This window comes from Urocampus carinirostris, chromosome 14 (assembly GCF_059441175.1).
Source record: "Urocampus carinirostris isolate Australia breed hairy pipefish chromosome 14, RoL_Ucar_1.0, whole genome shotgun sequence".
Classification (NCBI taxonomy): Eukaryota; Metazoa; Chordata; class Actinopteri; order Syngnathiformes; family Syngnathidae; genus Urocampus; species Urocampus carinirostris.
Window position 1 is genome coordinate 33,905,899 of NC_142362.1, and position 27,466 is coordinate 33,933,364.

General features: G+C 37.6%; 1 protein-coding gene across 1 annotated transcript in view; it reads right to left on the reverse strand.

Moving 5' to 3' along the window:
- The window catches only part of nme9 (NME/NM23 family member 9), a 33,465-nt gene extending 7,721 nt beyond the window's left edge, over positions 1–25,744 (reverse strand). The window contains exons 1-16 of the mRNA XM_088352573.1: positions 25,614–25,744; positions 25,455–25,512; positions 25,184–25,287; positions 23,550–23,621; positions 21,909–22,025; positions 21,020–21,104; positions 20,858–20,940; positions 20,692–20,784; positions 15,035–15,189; positions 8,506–8,690; positions 7,209–7,353; positions 7,041–7,148; positions 3,980–4,131; positions 3,765–3,909; positions 646–878; positions 508–558 (exon numbers count right to left, since the gene is read on the reverse strand). Coding sequence (XP_088208699.1) covers positions 508–558; positions 646–878; positions 3,765–3,909; positions 3,980–4,131; positions 7,041–7,148; positions 7,209–7,353; positions 8,506–8,690; positions 15,035–15,189; positions 20,692–20,784; positions 20,858–20,940; positions 21,020–21,104; positions 21,909–22,025; positions 23,550–23,621; positions 25,184–25,287; positions 25,455–25,512; positions 25,614–25,646 — 1,819 coding nt within the window. The 5' untranslated portion in view covers positions 25,647–25,744. The remainder of the gene's footprint in view (positions 1–507; positions 559–645; positions 879–3,764; positions 3,910–3,979; positions 4,132–7,040; positions 7,149–7,208; positions 7,354–8,505; positions 8,691–15,034; positions 15,190–20,691; positions 20,785–20,857; positions 20,941–21,019; positions 21,105–21,908; positions 22,026–23,549; positions 23,622–25,183; positions 25,288–25,454; positions 25,513–25,613) is intronic.
- Positions 25,745–27,466: the final 1,722 nt, after the last annotated feature.

Consider the following 27,466-nt stretch of genomic DNA (forward strand, 5'->3'; position numbering starts at 1 on the left):
TTTGTTGTAGAAATTTGAAAAGTGGTAAACATTTTTAAGGGGCGAAAAGTGGTAGTCAAAACATGTAAAGCGGTAGTTTTGGCTTGTATGTAAATGTGTGGTGTTTAGATCCCTAGTCACCCCTGATTATAATATGTAGGATAAGTCACTAATATAGGCGGAATGATAGTATAACACTGAAAAACAAAGCTAAAAATTTGGAATTGAAATTCTTTTACAAGTACTGACTCAGATACAGCACCTTCATATATATCATATGGATAGCACTGATTGTGTTACGCCCCCTTGTATCAGTTTGACATCCCTGTATCATAGGCTCTTTGTTTGGTAACGGCATTTGCTTTATGTATATTTTTTCAATTTATTTATGTTTTCAAAACGAGATGGATAAAAAACGAAATGGGTGGCCCATAAATCGTACTATTGTTAGAAAACACTTTGGGTTCTGCTTTAGTATTTCTGTGATATAATCAATTCTAGTTTATTTAGGAAATGAGCAACTATTACCTTGTTGTTGCTGATGCGTATCTGTTGTGGGTTCACTTGTGTCTTCATTTGCTTAATAAGTAAATATAAAATGGGGAATAAACCAATATCTAACGAATAAAATGTTAAATCGGGAATAGAACTGAAACATGCTTTTACCAATAGTATTAGTGAGCTCCGTTGGGAGATCAAAGATGAACTGGATCGCTTCCTGGGCTTGCTTCAGACTTGAGGAGCCGTGCACAGCGTTTTGCAGGATGTCGCAGGCGAAGCGGGCCCTTATTGAATCCGGGACCTCAGCCTTTGCCCGTTCGGGGTCCGTCGGACCGATGACGGACCTCCACTCCTCCACCGCGTTTTCCTTTTCCAGGACCATCATCACACTAGGACCACTGAGTAGCGAGGACAATCGTATGGACACGTTTTGTTTCGTCGTATTACCGGATTGAATTACATCAGCTTCATGTCTTTTGTGTCACTGTGATTAAAATTACGTATTTAGCGCCTCCTAGTAGTAAAACGAATTTCATTGTCAAAAAAAAAAATATATTTTTTAATAAAAAGCCTAAATATGAATGAATGAATGAATGAATGAATGAAAACTGATTCTAACATTAAAATAAAAACAGAACAAAAACAATAACTCAACAACAAAATAATATTACATAATATGTTCAAAAAGGGGTAGTCAAAAGCAAATGCTTATTCCTTACCCCTTCTTCTTTCTTATTAAACACATCAATTATATAACAATTGTAATACTATAAACAATAACAGTTTTGATATAACAACAATAACACAACAATAACACAAAGTTAATCATAGTTCTAGACGCACTTGAATCACTCATACCTGATTTTCTTCATCCCTGTATTGCGCCAGGAATGTTTTTTTGTATTTTGATTTGAACAAGTGAATAGATGGACATCGTTTAATCATGTCTTGCAAACCGTTCCAGAGCTTGACTCCACACACAGACACACACATACTTCTCCTGGTGGTTCTCACCTTTGGGATCATGAATTCACTACAGACCCTTAAGTTATAATTTCCTTCTTTTCAAATGAATAATTTATGGATGTTTTCTGGCACTATGTTTTTGTTGACCTTAAATAGCAGTTGTGCAGTGAAAAATTTTACTTAATCATCTAATTTTAATAATTTGGACTGCAGGAATAAAATATTAGTGTGATCTCGATATCCTACCCTGTGTATAGTTCTAATTGCACGTTTTTGGAGGATAAAAAGGGGCTGTAGTGAACTTTTGTAATTATTGCCCCAGACTTCTGCTCAATATGTTAAGTATGGCAGAACTAGAGAACAATATAATAAATACAATGCATTATAGTTTCAAATGAATTTGGCTTTATTAATTATTGAAATGCTTTTAGATACTTTAGTTTGTATGTGTCTGATGTGTGTTTTCCAGCTTAATTTTTTGTCTATTATGACCCCTAAAAACTCAATTTCTGATACAGCTTCTATTGCAGCACCATCCATTTTTACTTCTAAATCTTGATTTGCCTTGCATTTACCAAAGAATATTATTTTGGTTTTATTTAAATATAATTTATTTATATCCATCCATACTTTTAGGTTAATTAATTCACGATTAATACAGGTTACCAAATCAATATAGTTATCATTTGAATAGAAAATATTAGTGTCGTCAGCAAATATTACCATTTTCAATAGTTTTGTAACATTAAAGATATCGTTAATATATAAATTAAGTAACTTTGGACCCAGGATTGAACTCTGTGGTACGCCACAACAGATGTCCAAGCATTCAGATGACTACTCTCCCATTTTTATATATTGCTTCCTCCCTGTCAAATAACTTTGAATCCATTACAAATCCAAACCCCTGATGCCATATCTTTCCCGTTTTTTTAATAGTATATTATGATTAATGTTATCAAATGCTTTTTTTAAGTCAAAAAATACCCCGACTGCGTATCTTTTTTTTTCTATGCTATGGGTAAATACATGAACTATTATACAAACCTGCTTTAAAATGTGTTTAAAAATGTCACATTCTCCCCTATTTAAGAACCTATTGTCACTCGTGGTAAAATTATGGTTAATACAGGGATCCCTTGGTTTTCGCAGGCAATGTGGACCAGAACCACCTGCGAAAAGTAAAAACCCGCAAACTAACGTCGCACTTTGTTTTGAGGTTGTGTGGCGCAAATTCATTAAAGCCAGATTATTAACTTTGAAAAGAATTACAAAAACAGATTTGAAAGATAAACACTCCTTATTTTAAATTAGTTGGGGTTTTTCTTCATTTGTGCGCTTCAAGGCCGAAAGACCAAATTGCCAACCAAAAGAGCAAGAAAGAGAAAACAGAAAAACAGTTTTAATTCTAAATTAGTCGTTTTTTATTTTGTCGTGCGATTGAAAACTTTCAATTTAAAGTTCTACAGTGAGCATTTTGAATTTGTCAATGTTTTTCGTTCTTTTTCAGGTCTTCTTGGGGCCAGACCTTAGATCAAACTTGTCGACTGAGATAGTGAGAGAACAAATCAAACACGACTTCAAAGATAAACACTGCATATTTTAAATAAGTCGATGTTTTTCTTTTTTTGGGGCCCAACATAATAAAAAACATTGTTCATTTTTCCGGTGCACAAAGATAATTGTAACTGGGGGTTGTGAAACGGCAGGGGTGCTGGCCAATCGGTGTAAACCTTGAGTGCCTGAAACATTCCTTGGTGGCGCGAGAAGCATCCGTTGAATTTCTTTTTACAAGTTTTTATGTTTATATATATATATATATATATATATATATATATATATATATATATAAATTATTATTATTATTTTTTAAATTGAATATTTTTTCTCAAAGGAGTAAACCAGCAATAACCAAACCGCAAAGTATCGAGGAGGTTGCTGTGTTTTACTTAATGTTTACCTTTAATATGAGCTACATTTTTAATTGCGGGAAAAAGTAATATGTGATGTTTGAATAACAGTAGTACAACAAGTTCCATTTATCATGCACGACATGACGGTGAAATGATGTAGAGAGGAAGTGATGCCTTAGTCCTCTGTATTCACAGTGTTGTGGAATGAGCATGACAGGGGCAGTGAAGCAGAATACAATTCCACAACTTTCAAGTGCTGTTTGAAAAAAAATGGGCGAGAGATTTCCTGACTGTCTGCTTTAGGCTCGCTGCTGCCTACAAAAGAGCTCAAAAACATGTTGTGACAGTGCCAAGTGTCCCCTTTAAGTGGTTTTCTCTAGGGTGAAGGGCGCTCATAAAACTAACCTACACATGAACTCCACCAGCTGGTTGAAAAACGGCCGCTCGCTGTGGTCCTTGTAAAATTCTTCGGCGATCTCCCGGGAAAGAAGCCTCTCCTCCATTCGCTTGATGGAGAAGCCTCTCTTGCGGATCTCCTGTAAAATCTCATCTGCAGGGAGAGGAGAGAATTGTCAGCTTCTATAATCATGGCGCCAACGTGACTCACTTAAATTTAGAACCTTTGTGTTGATTCACGGCGTCGGGTTTAATGACGGCTAGCGTTTGCTGCACGGGGAAAAAGAAGCTGATTTCCCCGGAGGCCTCCTCGGTAGACTGACATCCGTGCAGCTGGTTGACCGGATCTCCATCCACGGAAAAACGGGCCCTGAGACTTGGAGGCAAACAGCGGACATTGCGGTTATAAATTACTCAAATTATTTTTTGATTACGTACGATGTTAAGACGTTTTCAGGTTTTTGTACTCTTTTTTTGATGGTAAAATTCAAGCACTTTTATTAGGACTTTCACAGCTGATTTTCCAATTTATCCAGTACTATTCAAAGAACACAAATCCGATGTGACTCATGTATATTGCATTATACCCACAAATATGTCTACAATTTACACATGTGATTTTTTACCTGCATGTGTATTTATCAAGACATCATTTTTAAATCTTGAGTAAATCGCGAATATAATTATTTTTGGAAGAAATCTCTCCTGTTATAGGTGTTGGGTAAAAATTATGTTAATATGTATGTATTCCTCATCGCGTCATTTCCGCGTCATTTTCTCGTGTGGACCACGGGTATAAAAGCTGCCGAGCCGGCGTTATGCCGAGAAATGCATCCTTGACGAGATTTGCATCCCCTCGCTACTACAACCACTTTTACCTCGTTTTATCTCACTTTTATATCACTTTTAGGGAATTTAATTGCAGGAAGTTCCTCCCATTACAATTTACCACTGGAAAATGCTATGTTAATTTTTGGCATGTCTCATAATAAATGTCCATAATTTAAATTAATCTTTGCACTGATACACATTCCATAGTGCCCTGTTTAGATGTAGCGTGCTTCATAAGGCAATTCCATACAAACTAATGCCAGCTACCAATAATCATGAGGGAAGATGAAATGCAATGGTAAGAAAAGACACCAAAGAGCAGTGTCAGCGTCATTGTTTAGTAAACGTTTTGAGAAACATGGCAACATTTTCATGCATTTAGCACATTACCTGAAATTCAAGCACGTTACAATCCTTGAAAACAAAACATTGAAATTCAACCATTTCCATTTTTGAAGTACCTCTACAAACACTCCGTTTTCATTTAAGAGCCATATGCTGAAAATCATTTAATTTAAATGAGGAGTGTCAAAAAGGGGTGGACGATACTGGGTATCTTGGAATCAATCCATTCAAAGTGAATGATTACAGGTCCAATACCGGTACTTTTTGCTTGGAAATGTTGTGATCATTGAATAGTACAGTTAGTTTATTATTACGAAATACAAAGCGCAAATATTTTAGGCACTAAAAAAAGTCTCTATTTTTATAAAAAAAAAAAAAATTAAAAAAAAAATAAAACCGACAATGCCAGCTTTAATAGTATGAAAAGAAGAATTCATATTTAATTTTACAACAGTTTCAGAACAAAAGTCGTAAGATTTATCCCTAAAAACCAGCAAATGTAACAAAAACATGAATATACCAAAATCAACGCGAAAACTATACCTGCCATTGCACAATATTTTGAAAATGAAATATAAATCCAAATAGCTTAAACGATATAGTATAAAAATCTTTAAAAATATCAAAACAGTTTTTCTACTACAACATCTGCTTTAGAACAAAAGCAACCAGGTAACCAAATTAGAAATAGTGTAAAAAAAGGTCAACAAGTCAACTAAAATGCCTTCCTTTGTAAAATATTTTGAAAGAAAAGACAGTAGTGCAAATAAAGTGTAAAGACAATTGGACTGAATTCAAAAGTTAATATGTATGTGTAATCTTACAACACACTAACAATATTATAATAGTGATAGTTAAATTGACTGGCGAATTTTTAAATTATTCAAATCACAAACGTGACAGTTGCATTGAATAGATGTCACCAAGCATGTCTATTGTAAATTAAATCTAGTGTTTTTTCTACATACAGTACGAGCTACACAAGTTATGAGAAATTCGAGATACAAGATGTCTTTCAAGCGTGCTAATTACGGATGAAGACTAGCTATGATTAACTGGCAGGTGGATTATACAATAAATGCCTACTGATATTTTCTGGTTCAGTGATTTGGCTCTTTGTGGATTTGCATCCATTGATTGCCCAAAAAAATAAAAATAAATAAATAAATCAGTAAATCTCTTGTGGCAGACTTTTTGCTGGTCCATAAAAGCTCCTATTCTAGGTAGATCTTTTTTCTGACTTTACATAATACAGTGATCCATTGGTTATCGCGGTTAATGGGGACCAGAATTCCCTGCAAAAAGCCCTTGGAGGAGCGTTGCACCTTCATAGAAACCCCCAAGGGTTTAATTTACCTCGTGATTACACAGAATTACAGCTGAATGAATGGTCTGTACGGTAAAAACTCTTTAGAGTGCAAGAAAGCAATTTAGAGAGCAGCTGTCTAGCTGACCGCTAGCATCGGATATCCTCGAATTGAGACATGTCTGCGTGGTGATTAAAATACAAAGGTCACAACTGAAGCGATTTCCCATGAGTTGTAGCTCCAAGTCATCCGTTTATGGGTAATTGATCTTGCGTGGGATACAGACTCGGCAGGGGGTGGCTTCAAAGATTTGTTAGCCTAGCCATAGTAGTAGGCCGCACCTGCAGCCTCGGTATTGCCTTCTATCCAAGGCCGCCTCAGTTCCTTCCCGGATAACAATCCACCATTTCCTCGCGGACTTCTGATTTTCCACTTTAGTTATGAATTTCTTTACACTTTATCGAGCTGCTAAAGCTATTAGCTGTTGCCAAGCTTGCCAGTTTGGTTTGTGTGAACACATTGACTTGTGCGCTCAACCCGGTGTTTAACTGACAGCATACATCAGCCTTTTACAGTCGCACCCACAGACACTCACGCCCAACCAACATACAAAGCCCTCACTAACCTGCCCCTGTGTTAGCATTTTCTGTGTGCCATCTGCTCCGAACACAATGCATGAAACGTTAATATCAATGACAAAAAAATAAATAAATCCAAATCCGCAAAGCTGTGAAACTGCAATAACAGAAGCGTGATGTAGCAAATGGTCTATTTTTATTGGAGTGAAAACCATTTCACTCACCATTCAGGGTCTTCCTTAATGGCTCTTTGGAGATCAGAAGGACCAAGCATGTTTTTCCAGTGTTGTACGGCATCTTCTCGAGTAAGAACCAAAGCAAGCAACGGCCCACTAAGCAAAATGTTCGGTTGAGATCAAGAAATTATGTTTGTCACATTGTTTTGAAATCACCTTGTCATGCTTTTCACCAGTGCAGGAAAGTAGTCCTCTTCGTTGCAATGCGAGTAAAACTCCCTGGCTTGCTCTTCTGTCAATGTCATCTCTCGTTGTAGAGACACTTTGAAGTTCGAGTTGTTTATATGGGTCAGAATCTCCTCTGAAAAGAACAAACACTATTCAGTACTTTTGTCGGGGGATATGCGGTTGTATGGGATATACACTGTACATTTTTTCGTTCTTTTTGAAGAGTTACATTCTCTATTAAAACAATGAAGAGTGTGCCGTACCCAATTGCAGTTAGTATGTTTAGGAAGATTTTAATGTAATCTGGATTGTTTGTAGAATTTTGGATGGTTTGCCTTATATGCATATTTTGTACAGGTAATTATTTTTAATAGGATGCAAAAGATAAAGCGATTGATAAGTTTATTATGCTTTTATAGTGAACAACTGCAAAGGAGATGCCAGTTCTTTTTTTTGACTGTTGTTCAATACATTTCGGGCAATCACGTTCCTGTTCTTTGAATACCACACCCTTGAGGTCAGAAATGCTTTTGAACCCTGAGAGATTGAATAAAGAGAAAGAGTTCAGTGGAGGGCTTTTAAAAGAGGTTGAATTTTCTATATGAATATTAGATTGAAATAACCACCGGAGGTGCTTTGTCAACAACGGGTGTGGATAGTAAGGTTCTAACTGTTGGAGTGTCCTGGTGTTCCTACGGACCCCTTCTGCATCCTAACCAGGTATTTCATGGTCGCAGGTGTTTTGCCTGTTCTCCTTGCTAGTTGAAAATCTTTTGATGTTTTGCTCCTTATTTTCACCAAACAAATAATCAGGCAAATGAAACATGCTACTAAATATCTAGTTCAATAAAATCTAAAATTAACATGTTATTTTAATACATGTATTATTTACTCATTTTATTATTTTGAAAATTATTATTTTATTTTATTTTTTAGCAAAATGTGTACTTTTCTTTAATAAATCGTTCAAACCTAATTTAATTTTATTTTCTGTAATATAATTTTATCTGATGCCACCTACTGATATGGATGAATGTTACAGTTACTAGGCTGATAAATGGAAGAAAGCAAAGATACTGAATAATGGCATGCTATTTTGCAAAGATGAAATTGGGCAATTTCCTCCGGCACACTTGACAAGGTCTTGCGGCACACTTGATGAAAAACACTACATTATTGTAAAGTACGGCTGTAATTTCATTTTATATGACAACCACCTAATGGTGTGTACTTGCAACTAAGCACACGCTTAGAAACGTGTGTACGCATTTGGCCCAAGCCCCACCTCTGTTTTCCCTGGCAACGGCGGGCCGGATGAGAGCCAGCGTCCTCTCCACACGTTCTTCCTCTCCATCCCTCGTCGTGATCAAGCCAGGGAAAAAGAAGGCCAGCTCCCTGCCGGCCCTGTCGCCGCTCTCGCTGCCGTGCACGGCATTAAAGAGCGTGGTGGTGCCGTACTGCGCCCGCAAGCTGCCGACGCCCAGGACAAAACGGAGGAAGGGAATAAGAGAAGACCAGATGGTGGCTCGGCTGGCGCTCGGGCTTTGGAGGAACTACATGTACTACATGGGTGTGTTGGATATAGAAGACAGATCTGTTTGCTCTGCAGAAATCTGATGTTTTTCCACATCGGTACACGTGCCTTATTATTATGGTGTGGGATATTTCATGCACAGGGTTTGTTTGGGTACTTGATCTCCTTGAAAATGTTAATATTATGTTTTCAAGGTTTGAAAGGTGCGTTTGGGGTGAAGGGCTTGAAAATGCTTGAAATTGTTGCTACGTTTCTCAGCAGTATGACCAAGCATTAAATATAAAATATAAAAATGATGCCAACACATCTGCTCTGGTCACTTTGATTTCCATTGAATATCTTTTTTCCTTGTGACGGCTGCTGTTTTTAGTTTGTAATTGCCGTTGTCATAGGGAGCGTCATTGCCCTTCATGGGTCGTGAAAACGGAAAATACAAACAATGGCTAAACAAACTGTTTCCTACATGCATACTCCTAAAAAACACCTAAACAAAGGATTATGAAATTATTAAATGTATATTAGTGTTAGGTTTACATATTAAATACGGATATTTATCATGGGGCATGGAAAAAGTTAAGGTATCGTTTCCCAGTGGTAAATTATAATGGGAAGAACTTCCTCCAGCTAAAAATGTAAGCTACATATTACTGTGATTTTTACCCAATATCTAAATGAGAAGAGATCAAAAACAAATATATTGAGGGATTTACTCTGATCTAAAAATCACACATCAAGATAAACGCACAGGCACAATTAAAAATTTCAAATGTAAATCGCAGATGTATTTGTGGCTCTGCAAAATACATGATTCGCATTTTTTTTTTAATTTTAATGATACTGGAGACATTTGAAAATTGCCTTTAAAAGTCGTTAGGGCCCGGTCACACAGCCGTTTGCGTCTGTATCGCAGATAAAATTATGTGGGTTTTTTTTGCCCGTGGTTGCCCGCAATGGAAAATGCGCAAAATTGGCCAACCCGCTGTTCATCGGTGGTATGCCCGCAAAACAGACGCCGGCGACTGTTCCGCTTCCTCATCGCGTCATTTCCACGTCATTTTCTCGTGTGGACCACGGGTATAAAAGCTGCCGAGCCGGCGTTATGCCGAGAAATGCATCCTTGCCGAGATTTGCATCCCCTCGCTACTACAACAACTTTTACCTCGTTTTATCTCACTTTTATATCACTTTTAGGGAATTTAATGGCGAACATATAACCAAAACCACTTCGTCTTGCATTTGTTGGGAATGTAATACAACTTAAACCATTCCGTTTTTGTATTTGTTGTGAATGTAATCGAACGGTAATGCACGCCGTATACAAATCAATTTTGAGCAGGTAACATGTTTATTTTGCCTTTTTCTTTTCAAATTGCTCGTATTGAAACTGTTATGCACTCTACCATAAAGCTCATTTGTGCATAATAAGCTTTACGGTAGAGTGCATAACAGTTCTCAAAATGGTTTAAGTTGTATTACATTCCCAACAAATGCAAGACGAAGTGGATTTGGTTATATGTTCGCCATTACATTCCCTAAAAGTGAGATAAAACGAGGTAAAAGTGGTTGTAGTCGCGAGGGGATGCAAATCTCGGCAGGGATGCATTTCTCGGCATAACACCGGGCTGTAGAAATCATAACCGCTCAAGACACAGTCCCGTGAAGATCAAGATTTTAAGCTATGGCACCGAAGAAGCCAATATGTTATTATTGTAATAGTTTTTCATTTTTATTTTATTATCTTGTTATGAAATGAAAAGAAATGTCAAGAAATAGAAATGGATTAAGACGAGGTCACTACGGTGAGGGGGATCCATGTTCACCACATGACGTATCGAGCACAACTGACGTGTGCTCGGCAAATCGCGCTGTATATACACGGAGAAAGGCGTTTGACCGTCGCACGCGTAACACGCTAATTTCACGTAATAACACCGCAATACAGGCGCAGAACATGCTATGACCGTGCTCCACCCACGATTACCCACTGAAATTTCGCGTCCTACCCATGTGTAACCACGCCCTGGCCGCGGCCAGAGCACGTCGTTCCGCGTCATTTCCGCGTCATTACCTCGTGTGCCGCACGCGGTTAACACGTGGTCTAAAGATTTGGGCAGCGCAAAACTTTTTCACGAGGCCAACCGCGTGTGAATTTCCGACCGCGAGTAAAGCACTGCTGTATCTCGTCTATATGGCGATCTCAAAGCGTCCAACATCGAAGTATGGAATCATCAGTTTTGGACAAGTACTCAATCCGACTGCTATTCAATTTCGACCACAGGTTTTCATTCGGTTAGAGTTTTAGGTTATTTGCAGGCCATGACATTGACTGGAAGCGTCTTTCTCCAAGGAATGCTTTCACAGATTTTGCTCTGTGGTATGATGCATTAAATTAGTTCATCATCTCCAAACATTATTTGAAGTAATTAGAAAGCAGTCGAAAATTTCAATGTAAAATTGTGCATTTATTGGAGATTTGACATAGCCATTTCTCCAGTGCCTTTGCCTGACATGTAGCCCCATATCATCATCATCATCATATCATATCTGTGGGAATTTTGATATTTTCTTTAGGCAGTCTTCTTTGTAAATCTCACCGGAATGGCACCAAAGAAAAGTTCCAGCATCATCACCCTGTCCAATGCAGATCACTCATCACTGAAGATAACCTTCATTCAGTCATCCACAGTCCATGATTGCCTCTCCTTAGCCCATTGCAGTTTTCAGATTCAGATTCAGATCTACTTTATTGTCATTCTAGTACACGTGTATACAGAACGAAATGTCGATGCATCTGACCCCCACAGTTTCCTTGAATGTACAGATATAAATAATGTTGTATTGTATTTTGGCTACGTATAGTATTTTTCCATAGTGCCGATAGTGCAAGAAGAGTAGCTAACCAGATGTGCAAAATGGGCAGTCAGGTTAACAAGTCAGGTACACAGTAACATTAACACTGTAACAATAACGCTGTAATTACAATAGTGCAGAGAGCAATGTGCAAGGAGTGGCAAGCTATAAAAAAAAAACTGCCAGTAGTGCAAAAAGTCAGATTAGCAGCCGTTTAGATTTAAGTTAACTATATGTTAGATTGACCATTTAACAGTCTAATGGCCAGGGGGACTAGACTATTTCGGAGCCTGGTGGTCCTGCACCGCACACTGCAGTACCTCTTCCCAGAGGCTAGCAGAGTGAACAGTCCATGATGGGGGTGAGAGGGGTCCCCGGTAATGTTTTTAGCATGGGATAGGCAGTGCTTCTGGCCAATGTCCTGAATGGAGGGAAGTGTAGTCCCGATTATTTTCTCTGCTGTCCTCGTTACCCTCCTCACACTACCCCAGTCGGTAGCGCTGCAGCCTCCACACCACACAGAGATACAGCTGGTCAGGATACTCTCTATGGTGCCCCTGTAGAATGTAATGAGGGAGGGTGGGGGCAGGTGGGCTCTCCTCATCCTCCGCAGGAAGTACAGGCGCTGCTGTGCCCTCTTAACCAGTGATGCAGTGTTCACGGACCAGGTGAGTTTGTTTGTAATGTGCACCCCTAGGAACTTGATACTGCTGACAACCTCCACAGCCTTGTTGTTGATGCAAAGTGGGGCATGGTTGGGCTGGTTTTTCCTAAAGTCGACAATGATCTCTTTAGTTTTGTCGACATTCAGGACCAGGCTGTTGTCCCTGCACCAGCCCACCAACTGCTCCACCTCCTCTCTGTAGGCCAGGTCGTTGTCATCCCTGATGAGGCCCACCACTGTTGTGTCGTCAGCATACTTCACGATGTGGTTTGTGGCGGACCTAGGGACGCAGTCGTGTGTCATCAAGGTGAACAGCAAGGGGCTTAGGACGCAGCCTTGGGGGGAGCCCGTGCTGAGGTAGATGACATCTGAACTGTTCTGACCTATCCGCACTGATTGGGGTCTGTCACAGAGGAAGTCCAGCAGCCAGTTCCGCAGGGGGGTGTTGAAACCCAGGAGTCTCATTTTGTCTACCAGATGTTGTGGGATGATGGTGTTGAATGCTGAACTGAAGTCCAGGAACAGCATCCGCACATGGGTGTTCTTCTCCTCTAGATGTGTCAGGCTCAGGTGAAGCGCAGAGGAGATGGCATCCCTGGTGGAGCGGTTTGTCCTGTAGGCAAACTGAAAGGGGTCGAATGAGGAGGGGAGACTGGAGGTGATGTGTTCTTTAACCAGTCTCTCAAAGCACTTCATTATGATAGGAGTCAGTGCAACGGGCCGGTAATCGTTGAGTGATAAGATCTGGGGTTTCTTTGGCACTGGGATGATGTTGGCAAATTTGAAGCATGATGGTACTTTGGCTTGGTCTAGCGAGGTGTTGAAAATGTCTGTTAGTACACAAGCCAGCTGATCGGCGCACTCCCTAAGTACCCGCCCCGGAATGTTGTCCGGGCCTGGAGCCTTCCTTGTGTTGACCCTTCTCAGGGTCTTCCTCACGTCAGATGAGTCCAGGTGGAGTGCTCTTTCGTCCTGATTTGGAACCGCTTTCGCTGCAGGGGTGCCGTTTTGTGCCTCGAACCTTCCAAAGAATTTGTTGAGGTCATTCAGAAAGTCCATGCTAGTGTTCTGCACTGGGGCGGTGGTTGGCTTGTAACTGGTGATGGCCCGAATGCCTTTCCACATATCCCTGGTGTTGGTTGTGCTGAGGAAACGTTCCTGGATTTTTTGTTCTTTTGTGTTTAAGCGTCAACAATTGTTTCCTTTTAGCTTTCCAATATGAAAATCCCATTTCTTTTAGGCAATTTTGCACGGTTCTGTCACATACATTGACTCAAACTTTCTCTTCATTTGTCGCGTTTTGCATTTTCTGTTTTCAAGACATATGGCCTTTAGTTGTCTGTCTTGATGCTGAGATGTCTTCCTTGGCCTACCAGTATGCTTAACTTTAACAATCTTCCCATGCTGTTTTTACTCGGTCCAATTCTTCGATATAGCTGACTGTGAACAGCCCACATCTTTGGCAACCATACGAGTAGAGTTACCTTCGTCAAGAAGTTTGACAATCCTGTCTTTGGTCCCAAAAGACATCTTCTTGATGGAGCCATGACTCTAGCCAATCCACCTAGTCCAGGAGCCCCCCAAGGTATGATAACTGCACTGTTTTTATCTGCTAAATAACAAGCAGACTTAATCTAAGATAGGTGCCCAATTAAGGAAAGGAAATGGACTCAGTGTGTCCTTCTTTTCTACTCAAAATGCACTGATTCCATTCTTTCTCTAATTGAGTGACTCCATATTTAATTCCCTGCACTTGCTCTATACAATTAACATCTACTGACCATTGCAATGTTTATTCTCAATGTCTATTAGTGTTTCTGAATGCTAATATGATGCACTTTGGAAAGACCTTACCATTGTTTCATGTTTCTGGTCTAAGTTTTTTCTATAGAATAAAATGTCTAAGTGAGGGCTTGCCCAAGACTGGTGATTCCATATTTTTTGCTAGGGGATGTAGATATGAAATCTGACAGCAAGGTTACCATAATCAGGTAAGCATTTTCATTAAAAAAAGAAAGACTTTTATATCATTAAATCAATCATTCAAATAAATGTTTGTACACTATTTTTTGTCACTTTCCAGTCTACAGGTGAATGAACTGAAGTGGAAATGAATCCAATTGTTGTTTTATTTGTATTTTTTTTTACAAACGCACAGTTGATAAACAGAAGAAAAGAAATCTTAATGAATATTGGGGAAAGAAAAAAAAAGTAACATTTGTTTTATTGTGAAACTCCAAAAAAAGGCTTTGTGATGATGTGGCCCCTGAGCCAAAATGAGTTTGACACCCCTGCCTTAGACAATTCCATAATATTTAAAAGGGGAGACAGAGACAAACCTTCTTGGATACTTTTTTTTCTAAAAACCTTTGGAAAGGGAAAGTGTTGCGAGTCCAGCTGAAAGGGCAAAAAAAAGCAAAAAATAAAAACGGAAACCGACAAAAAATGAATAAAAGTAAAATAATAAATTGTGCTGAACAGAAACGTATGTCTGTGTTGAATGTGTTTTAGAGATTGGGAAGATGTGTTTTAGCTATTTAGAGTAACTTGGATGCTTTTGAATTATTTCATACCGGGAAAATTTGCTCATTACATAAGGTATATGAGATGTCAGCATGATCCTGGAACAAATTAAGCTCGTATGTAGAGGTACCCCTGTATTTAATCGTGTAAAAAAAATTATGGCACACCACTACACCAAAAATTAGCTAGGTTAGATGAACACAGATATTTTTGGACTTAAATAAATCATTGAAGTCTTCTGACCTTTCTGGGTGTTCTCGCTTAGCTTGGTCAATGTTGGCGGGTCCGATGAAATGGAGCCAGTCCTGAACCACGTCCGATGAGTCTTCGGGCCGAGACAGAACTAATATGTATGAGGGCCCGCTGGACATAAAATGCACTAGGTCTTCAAAACAATCCTAAAGATAAAATAATAACAGAAAAAGAAATGCAAAAACACTCAATTCAAATACAGTATTACAATTTGGGATATTGTTTAGGTTATTTGAATTTTGTCTGATATTCAAATGATATGCTATATGCCTGTTTATTAAATTCATCACGAAGTTCAGACTAGAATACATATTAAGCCACAAAATTGACCTGTTCTATCCATTGCTGTTGATAGAAAATGACACCACATTTGGCCCTGGGTCTAGGACCAATCACATTCCTTCCTCAGGAGACAAGTAATCCATGATGTGCCACTGACAACTGTGATGTCATCTTAATTGGACAGCAAGTACAGTAATCCCTTGCTGTATTGCGGTTTACTTTTGGCAGTTTCGATACTTCACAGATTTTGAATTAAATTATTTTTTTGTCATATATATCAACGCATTGTGCATTGCGTTCTGCAGCATATAGCAGAAAGCAAAGGCTACCGCGGGGGAAGGTCGGGAGGGTTTTTGGTTTTAGGTGGGCGTGACTGTGTGCGCGACTGTGAAAGTCTGATTTATGTTGTCAGTCAAACACCTGGGGTGGTCGGACACACAAGTCAATGTGTCCAGACAAAACAAACTGTGAAGCACTGCTACAGCTAAAGTTAGTATTTCAGCAAATCGTTACAATGGAAATAAATTCATCAATTAAATCGGATTCTAATGAAGTAGAGCGTAACGCTCCGTGAATTGTTATCTGGTCCGGGAAGAGGTTAAGGCGGAGTTGGGAGATAATCGAAGGATACCCATTACTGGCCTGCAGGTAGTCAACTGCTCTCAAAATCACTTTCTTACAATGTGAATATATTTTAATATGTCTAATTTAAACTGCAAAATAATTCAATTCGATAAAAATTTTAGAAGTGGATTTTTTTGGGGGGGTCACAGCTTGTCATTAGTGTGGAATGGTGGGTCTTCAAGTCAGGCCAGTTGAGATTCAGATTATGGTCTTAAAAACTTCCCTGATATATATATATATATATATATATATATATATATATATATATATATATATATATAAATTTATTTGATAAATATCTATTCATATATCCATCTATCCATCTATCTATCTATCTATCTATCTATCTATCTATCCTGGTTATATCCCTCAAGAGGGATGACTGACAGCAAGACAAACACATACACAAAAACAAACAAAAGAAGAAAGGAAAAAAGTAGCAAAAAACACAAACGAATTGGCCATGGCCAACGCAAATGCCCAAACACATACAAGTTAAGCACCTTGGCACCCAAGTTGTTCATGCTTTCGTCCCTCTAGATTCATCTTTGATAAATATGCTTTAAGAAAATTAACAGGTCTTTTAAAATATGACATGTTACAAGAAGCGTTAGCTGTATAATTGCAAGCCTGAAATGACATTTTGATGGGGTTGTGTTTATCTTGTTTTGATTTTGAATGTGTCTTGCCTGCAAGATAAATTAAAATGGGGGTTGGCACCTAAGAGTTTCTTTTTCAGTCTACTCCCTAGTTATGTGTTGCATCATCGTATTGTAGAGCCGATTGAGTGCAAATATTTTGTTTTGTTATTTTTTTTAATGTTCTTTTTGTGCTGCCAAAAAGCCACCGAATAAACATTAGTGACAATATAATAGTTTAAAGTATTAAACGTGTAAGTTACTGCCAGAACAAAAATTTAGACTACATTTTTTGGAAAGATAAAAATAATTTCTATTGAATAAATTCACCTGAAATGTATTTTTAATAACGTATAGTATCTTACTTGCGCTATAGAAAATTCGCCTAACATGTGAAAAGTCCCCGGTTCAAGGCCAAGTGGAAACATTTGTTGGCCAAGATAAGGATGCGCGCCACCAGGCTGTACTTGCCCAAGACAAACCACAGGAAATGGTGTCCCTACAACCCTAGTGGTGAGCATAATTCAATAATTCAGAAAACAATAGCAGTAACATGTTTAGTAATGCTCAAACCACTATAAAATTGTGTCTCATTAGATTGTTATTGCTAGCAAAGCAAAATGATTTTGCTGAGCAAGCCGGATATACCTGTAAGCTCCTTATAAAGAAATTAAAAGTACAAGCTTAGATGTGGAGTTAAGTGCAGACAGATTTAAGGATTTGGGAATTCCCCTCCCAATTGTATGTTTACTTAAAATTCATATTACCAATATCACCTCGAGTTGCCTTTTGCTGTGTAAGATGTGCTGAAGTGGACACAAATGTGAGTATGCAGGCTGCAAATTCGACTCCATTCGCTATTCAACTATCTTGGCTCTGTCAAATGAGATTATACCGATAAGCATTGCAATCCTTTGCCATGTCATTCAATATAAAACCTCATGTTGCTTTGGCATAGTTATTCAGCAGATGTCACATGGTTAAACTGCTTCACCGCCCAAAACTTTTTTAGCCATGTCCCACACGGCCAAAAGCTACCAAACATCTGACTTTTTCATTGCCAGCCATTTCAGATTATTAGTGGGGACCAGAAAAATGGACACAATAACTGCTCTAAAATCATACCCAGACAAAATTGCAAATGAAAAAAAATGTCTTAGGTAATGAGTAGATATACTGTAGAGTAAATCTTCTTTGGAAAATAGGATATAAGAAAAACATTGAATAGTATTTTTTAATGGGTTGTGATATGCAAATGTATTATAAAAAGAACAAAAATCCATCTGTTCAGCCAAATTCAACACAATAAATGACTTACATGTTAACTCCTAAGCTGCAAAAGTGACTGAGAACTTAATTGTAAAGATATTTGATACACAGCATTAAAGCTTAAAAATTGTCATTGTTTTCCACCCAGTAAGTAAATCATTTATTTTTTGTCCGGATTTGTCTTACTTCTGCTTGCTTCCAATGAAGAATGTGGTTCTGTTTTTACCAGTGTTGGGCATGTTATTTTTAAAAAGTAATAAGTTACTCACATATAGTTACTCACTATTTCTTCCAAAAGTAACTGTGTTGGTAACTGAACTACTCAATAGTTAAAGTAACTATTTACATGGGAAAGTAATGATTCCCAATACTTTAGAAAGAAGTTATATGTCAAAGAATTTGAAATTTTCCAAACAAATACGAAAATCCACGGTGACGTCTTTGACCAAAGTTTACTTTTAGAAATGGGGTATCAGAATATTTTTAGAGAATCGTCTTTTTTGGCTCTCTTAAAAGAGCCTTTTGGGTCCTAAATGTCCCTTTAGGTTGGTTTTGTTGCTTTAATCTCTACATTACCGATTATCATGAAACATTATGCCCAGAATGACTTAAGAGGGATGAAAAATCAGGAAATGAGACAGAAATGAAAAAATAAAAAATAAAAAATTCAGTAACAAAAGGAAAAATAGAGATAAAAGAAAAAGAATAAACTTACATTTTTATAAAAACACAAACATTGAGAAATACATGAAATATTAAAATATTTATAAATCTACAAAAAAAAGATCAAGTCAAGTTTATTTTTATAGCCCTTATTCACAAGAAGCCTCAAAGGGCTGTGCATTACACGATTCAGATTTTTTTAAGGCCAACAAAAAACAAGAGTTATATTACCATTGCTGAAAAAGAAACAGTGTTATTTATAATGTCATTATTCCCAATACTGGTTTTTACTAATGGGCATTTACGATGTAGTTTGCTTAGAATCCCATGATTATTTGTTGTATTTGCGCACTGTTGTACCTTACTTTGACTATTAGCACTGTTTACATCATTGACACTTTTGGCCAAAGTTGTATTCATTTTACATTGCATAAGCCTCACCTAGAAGGAGCTGACATAAATGTCTACCATCTTGCTGCTATGGGTACCCTAAGACACGAAAACTTTATGTTTGGATGCTGGAGAGTCAAACAAGGCAGGGAGTAAGTAAAATAGTCCAATTTGGTCACTGAGTCTCCGTAGTTTCTTCATTGTGCTTTGTAGCAATAGATTTTGGTTGCACTGCACAATACAGAGACATCTAGTAGTCAAATATTACACAGTGTCCCTTTAAAAAAAACAAAGGGCAGTATTATATAGAGACTTAGAAAAAAATATAATTTGTTACACTTATATATTTTTGTGTATTTTATTCTTGAATTCCTTCTCATTAAAGTTATGCACTTTGATAATAAAGGATATTAACAAATACACATGTAAAACATACTCAGATGGGGGTGGGAGAAGGTTTTGACTGGGGCACCGAATTTCACAATAGTCAGAACGCCTTTTCATAATCTGGATGTGACTACTATTAGAGCTGACCTATACTACATTCTACCTTTATTCGTTCTGAGATACATTTCTGTCTTTGATTTGTTCAAATATAGAATCTCTGCGCACCTGTATAAAATATTTAGATTTGAAGCAATCCATATAATCTCCTTCCATCCCAAAATAACTTTGAAACTTGGATGGTCATGTTTTTGAATACAGTTATACCTTCCCAACTAACAGTTAAATGTAAAGATAGAAATACAGTAGCCCCTTCTGTATCTTCTTTTACGGTTAGGCTACTCCAAGGATTTGCATTTTTGCCCTGTATTCTGAATTGTGATTAACTACACATTTGTGCATCTTGGGGGTTTTTGTACAGTCATCTCTTGTTCTCCTTGCAAGCTCAAAAAACATTTAAGTCTCTTTACTTTGAGTATCTACTAAACCAGGGGTTGGGAACCTTTTGGTCGGAAAGAGAGATAAGAGCAAAAATGTTACAGACATTTTATTGAAAGAGCCACACACTAGATATTAAGACAAAATTAAAAAAACAAAAGAACAAAACAAAAAACACCCAAAACAAAGGCTCATTCTTCAGCGCATTGAATTTAACTGTAATTTGATGATTTGATCGACTCTATGAAATAAATATAACACAAGACCCTGTGTCTCATATGAATATAAATATACCACTTAACATTTGTCTCCTCTCCGAAGTTACCGCAAAGTGTTGAAGCTCATTTCCGCCATCATTTTTGTCATAAATAAGGGTTTCAAAACAAGGTGTGAGCAAACGTTTTTGTAAAAATGACACAACGATAAGGATATTGTCGTATTTACCCCGGACAGAGAGAGAATTGAGTGCCTTGAACTGTGCGTAGTGATCCGCCCACCTCTACTGTTCACCCAATCAAATTGCTGTAAGTGATTTGCTGGCGTTTTCAGGTATTTGCAATCATCATCAACTATCTCAACAGTGAAAATACATAGTTTAATGAGCTTCCATAAAAGGTTTCTTGGCGATCTTCTGTCAAAACAGGGTATGTTAGTGTGACACCCTGACTGTAGTTTAAAGTGTGCCCTATATACAGTATACTGCACTGAACCATGGTTCGATTCAGTGGGGCTTAAGCTTCGTATGTAACAAAAATCAGTACCTTGGAACACCTCAGGCCAAAGCACATGAGGCAAGTTTTATCTCCAAGCCATATGTTCTCATAAAATAATGCCGTACATGGCTCGTGAGCCAAAGGTTCCCAACCCCTCTACTAAACTATATATTTATCACCCTAGTACCTCTTTGCCTTTGTGCTCATACAATTCTCGTGCTTGGGCCTCAGTCAAAGTCCGTTGGTCTTGGGCCAAGATCTCAAAGCCTGCGTCTTGTATCTACATGACAGCAGAAAAACACATTTCCATCAAGAGTTTAGGCCAAGTACAGGCAGTCTTGGTCCTCGTGTACCCTCATAATGATTTCATTCGCCTTGCCATGCGCTACAGCGTCGGGTTTGATGACGGCCACAGTGTAAGACTTGCTGGCAGGAACTGATGAATGATATCAAAGAACAGTTGAAAATGTTAAGATTATTACAAGTTCACAAGAACATATTTTTTTCCACTGCACCTATCAGAGTTTCTCCATCTTCTAGACTCTGATGACTCCTATGCTCTTCAATCTTCTCATAACGGACCAGCTCTTTATCCACTACCTGCGTGGTACACTCCATAAATCACCAAGTTGGCTAAAAATGTGAAAAATGCGCCTTATAATCTGGTGCGCCTTATACACCGAAAATACAGTGGCTAAAATTGAAAATGTATAGTTTTAATTTAATGATACTGCATATAGTAACTGTTCTGCCTTTGGGAAACTTACAAGGTGACCTTTGAGTGCCCTCTTGTGGTTAACATTGGAATTGTTTGTTGCTAAGAGGAAACAAAAGAGAAGTTCGACAGCAGCTCATACGCCAACTTGAACACTCATCCTGTTTTATTGTTGCTTTGGACAAATGTCCGTAAGTATAAAACATGTTCTGATTACTTGAATTCATATTTTGGTTTATGGTAACGTTTTGCATAAAATTACGTACTCTTGTTTGAAATTTTGTTAATTTATACTGCATAAGGTAACTGTACTGCCTTTGAAAAACATAAAATGATATGATAGGTGTCTGTTGCTAAAATGATTTTAGTTGTGAAACCAGATGTCTTAATATTAATTTGTGTTCTATAAATTAAATTATCTGAAATTTAATGTTTTTTAGGGTTTTTTCAATGCAACCGTAGCGCTTACTGTAGTTTCGATTCAATGTGCCTAATAGTCCAGAATGCCTTGTATGTAAAGAATAAATCACAGAAGACAATTTTCAGGAATGTGTGTCTAATAATCCAGTGCACCTTAAAGTGCAGAAAATACGATACGCTTTAATTAAGTTACTACAGGCTTGTGATAAAATTACTAATACAGTTCTCATATTGTTGCCCAAATCAATTTGGGTCTGAGTTCAGGTTACCACTTTCCGCTGACTGCCGTGCTCCAACACTGACTTTTCCTTTGCCAGTTGCTCAACGATTATCTTCTGAAGAAGAGGCGCGTTAGCACCCCGCAGCACTGCCACCAGCTCGCCACCCTGCAAAACTCAGTTAACTCATTCAATGCCATAACGTATAAATACGTTTTCAAAAGCATTGTCCCTGTGTGCCAAAATGTTTGTGTTTTTTAATTTTAATAAACCATTATAATGAGTTTGTCGCGGGTCATCAGTATGTATCAAGCCTCTGGGAAGAGGTTCTGTATGATAAATCACCTTTAGATTGCAGAGAGGGATTTGACAAGATCTTTGTCCACGCATCGAGGAAGCCCAATTTTTTCTGTGTTGCTTCCTATATCCAGCAAAGAAAGTGTGTAGGTAGCTCTATATAGCAAGTGAAGCAGTGTGGTGAGAGAAGCAAATATATGGATGGAAGTGCAGACAGTTAATGCTTCAACAGACATTAAAAAAAAATATATATTAATAAATTTAAAAAAAGATGATCGCCATTGTTACCGAAAGAGTGTGATCACGTCACCGGAAACATCTGGCACTAAAAACTAAAAAGTTCTTGCAAAGTTTATGCATAAGTTCATTCGTACAATGAATCGTCAGGAATACAAAAACACAGATGGTGTGAAATTTAAAGAACAGCAACAAGATAGGCCAATAACAACAATGATGCAACAGTCAAAGGGGTGCGGTTCAATGGCAGAAAATCCCGAGGCCATCTGTTGCCATCCCTGTCAGTGTGGAAAAGCCTCCCTCAGGTCCCTTTCCTCGTATGGTTAGTCCGTGCCTTGCCAAAATCACATTATAGATTGATTACTTTTAATTTTAATTTTATTGCATCACAACCATTGAGTATGTCTGTGTATTTGGTGTTTCGGTTGTTGGCTGGGGATCAAGGAGGCGATTTTTTGGTCTTATTGTAAACTGAATGTTTTATGCGGCACTACAAAAGGCAAATTACTGAGAAGTGATTTCAAAATAAATTTAATTTGATTTGAAAATAGCAAACAACAGTTAGAGAGTACATTCTAACACTACCTGATAAGTTTGTTACCATTGGACGAGTGCAAAGGAGATTTCATGTGATGCCCATTCCTCATTTGGTCTAACTGTTGTTTGCTATTTTCAAATGATGAAATCTCCTTTGCACTCGTCCAATAGTAACAAACTTATCAGGTAGTGTTAGAATGTACTCTTTAAGTGTTAAATGAATTATATTACTGGTGCAATTTATGAATATAAGACTACTTGTATATGTGAACTGTTCTCAAGTGTTAAATTAAGACTATAACCAGTGTTAATTTATGACATAGTCAATTTTAACACTAACTCAGTAAGCATGTGGTCCCTCTCTACAAAGTGTGAAATTGACACTGGTTATCTTACTGTGTATGAATAAATGCCACTCTCCAATACATACATTTGTCAACGAAGCTGAACACAATGAGTGAATGCAATCTACCACAGCCCCCCCTCAAAAAAGACCTTCTCTTTTCTCCCTTGCTCACTCTTGCTCTCATCATCAATGCAGCCGTCAGCTTTGGCACACACGTACACACTCACACACATAAAAAAATAACACCAAGAAGCTTTAAAGAAGATCTGACTCACCCCATAGAAAAGAAAGGTGGGCTCACATTTCCCTCGATACTTTTCCAGAGCATCAATACTGTCTGCCTCGGCCTATACACACACAAACACAAGGCATTTTCGACATTCCTTTGTGACTTTTGAGTGTTTTACCCAAAGTATGGGTGCACACTTATTTCTGTATTGTGACCCATATCCATATTTCTTGATGAACAGTGTGATATGCTGGGAGCACGGCAGCAGACAGAAAAAACATACAGCGAGTCACCAATAGAGCCCAGATAATCATTGCCTACTCTCTGCACAGCCTGGAGGACATTGCCTGGAAGTAACATAATAAAACTGTGCGTTTTCTACTTTGATTATTTTCACACTATTTTTTAAATAAAAAAATATACAGTGATTAAGTTATTACAGGTATTTTAGCATGACGTGTATGATTTTTTTTTTTACTCAGGGTTGATGTGTATTTACTGTTATACCACTCTGGCTTTTATTTTTTTTTGTCTCAAAATAATAAACCCCAGTGGTTCTTAACTGGTCTGACTTGAGGACCCACAGTTCCACCCCAATGACAAGCTGCGACCCAAATCAAGACAAAAAAAATCCACTTCTCAAATTTATTAAATGACTACTAGGCAGTTTAAGCAGACACAGTAGTATATATTCACCTTTATAAATGGAATCAACATTTCAAAACCACATTTTGTATTTCCTTGGATTGTTTCTGTGTGATATTAAAATTGGTGTGATGATCTGAAACCTTCGCAAATATGCCAACAGCACAGAACCTGAAAGGCAGCAAATATTTTTTGACGGCACCATATGTAAGATAAGTTAGTATTAAACTTATACAATATAAAATAATCAATAGATATTAGTTTGTTCCATCATTTTTTTCAGAATGAGACTGCTCAATGATGATTTATTTTGAAAATTTAGCAATGAAAGAGGTACGCTGATACTTGCTTTGTGGGAATTAACCATAATAGCACCCTTATGGTAAAATGTTGTTGAATGTTTTTGTAAAAATGGTTGAAATATACTCTCCCAAAATCAAAGACAGAACTGTTGTGCCCAACTTGGAACCATTTTCTTTCAAAGTACCTGCGCTCGGACAAGTTTGAAACACTAAAGGCTCCCGGACAACCCAGCCATAAACAATTGAAAAATACGGTTTGAAAATTTAGTTGAATGTGACAAATGAGCAATGTGATAACTATTGTGAATTTTCCCCCCCAAACATACTCTGTAACGCCTCGTAGTGAATTGCAACAGACTCCTTGTTAAATATACTGTCTTTTCTTTTTTCACATGACGTTTAAATCTTGTCCGTTGGTTTTGGAGTTTATTTTTGTATAGAAAACTGTAAAAAACTTAATAAAAATTGTGAATTATATATATATATATATATATATATATATATATATATATATATATATATATATATATATATATATATATATATTTAAAAAGGGCTAATCTAATTCTGATTATATAAGGATATTTCCCCCTGAAACTATATGAAAATGCATTTTTAATGTATTATAGTGTTGCTAATTTAGTTTCCCCTGTCATCGTGTAACTTACCTGTTGTTAAGATATTCACACATTGTTTAAAATAGATACACCTTTTTAAAAAAAATGATCCTTACTGTGGCAAAATGTAATAGATCATCACCAAGTTCGTTGTTGATTTTTCGCAGGAGGCTGATGACAGCTCGACAAGGACCGCACCAGTGCTGATACACGTCCACGACTAGGGGGACAAAAATTAATGCACTTTTCAAAAATACCGCAAGAGCGCGCCAGATTACATGCAATTAACTGTGAAACAGCACACAGGCGCGTCATGTGCCACTTGAAACTTGTACTTTGCTTTTAAAAGTACACGGAATAAAATAGAGTAAAACACACAATTCTTACCAGTTAAACCCTTTATTGCAAGAATCTCCTCCCATTGCTCTTGGTTTGTGGCTGAAATCTTTGTTTGAAAAAGGCGAAATTATGCCAAGAACGTGAAAACTGCAATGGCTCGGAGTAAAAACATTTTTGTTTTGCTATTGAAATACGTGTTCGTCATACCTGCAAAGTAGTTTCTTTTTTCTTGCTTGTCATAGTGCTGAAAACAATATTTACACTGTGTATTTGTGTGTAAAAGAACAGAAGTACACCGAAAGTACGTGAAATACGTGTACCAAAATTCACGCGAGTTGTTAGCGATGACCCAGACATTCGGTTGCTAAGCAACAACACCTCCATTTCCGTTGCCGGGATTGAACGCGTGAATGTAAAACATTGTATTAATAATTATCGCCACTAATGCTATTGTTTATCTTAAACGGATTTAAGAACAAACACTAGTAGTGTTAGCGGCTAAAAAAATGAAAACAAATAAGAGCGTCTGCGAATGTTGTTGTTTAGTACGCTTATTAGCCACAAGAGGTCACCCGTGTAAAACAAAAAGCCTCGGGTTGGGGTTATTTAGCGCCGGGGTAAAATCACAAAAAGAACCCATGATTTGCAAAATCTTAATCTTAATCCCTTTGAGCGCATGTTTAAATCGAATACTATTGTATTGTTCATCTTTTTTATGCACACATATTTTGTTGTTCCATGTTGTTTGTTAATTAGTGGTTGGTGCTGCTTTTTAGTGCTGTGCCCAAATTCATCCGGCCATTCATTTATTCATCTACTATAATAAGTGGAGTGATTGTTTAGCCACCCACAATGTAGAACACAATACAAGATACCAATCAATGAAAAAGCCAGATTGTGAAATGTAAACCACCTAATGGATTCACTGTAACACACAAAGAAAATGTTTTTATTTAAAGTATTATATTGAAAATATGAGTTAATGAATATACAGTATGTTGACCCTTTCAGAGGTGAACAAAAAATGGACCAGTACCACCATTGCAAACTACTGGACAGCTGTTTAAAAATTCAGCTGTTGTATCGGATTAAGTAGAAGAGGAACAGCTTTTCTTTCTCTGTGTGTTTGTTTTCATATCCTGGTTATGAGATGAGAGGTTGGTCAAAATAAGGGCTAGAGATGAGCAGTTCCTTCAAAGGGATTATTACAGAATATCCACAAATGAGCTACAAAGGTTGTAAGAATTACAAAAAGTGAAGTCAATAAATTGAATGTAAATTGATTACAAAGTTAAACATTAAACTGAAATTGATGTTTCCTGTCTCTCATTGTGTATTTCACTCAGATTAAAGACTTTCATAAAATGAATATTTGGCGCTTATGGCCACTTCAGACCATTAAATAAAACACATCTGAAATTACATAACCACACCTCAAAGGTGGGGTGCAGGATTTGAAAGAAAGTCTTGATTGCAGTCTGTTCATTATATGCATGCCAGTACATGCATTTTATATACGCGCTTGAATACTCTTCCTTTTTCATCTTTTACGGTGTTTCGGTTGACGTTTGGACTTTTCTAGATGCAGGCCTTTTTTTACATTCACCATTTTATGCTTTATTGACCAATAAAAAGAAAGAAGTAACTGCTTTTGGAAAACGAAAAATATGCAAATGATCAAAAAAGGTACATTTTCTGACTTTATTCAGCAATTACGGTGTTAATGCTTACGGTTCAAACGTTTTAAAATGTGACAGTTCTAGCATGCATAGACATTTTTCTGCTCTTGATGGAAAGGTTAATTGAGGAGTAGTGACTTGATAGAACCGAGCACTAGTCCTCGTTGGTTGCTCAAGGTCGTCACCATCATTTCAATCAGCACCGACTGAAGAAAAAAATATGAAGGCTTTGAACTGCACTAAATAATTTATCACACAGACACGGAATAGGCCTTGACAGGAAACGGGTCACCTCAGGAAACGGGGGCTCGTGAAGTAGGTGCTCGAGGAAGAATCTCGCCCGGACCTTAAAAATTGGAGGTGTTTGTGTAGGCTCAAGCT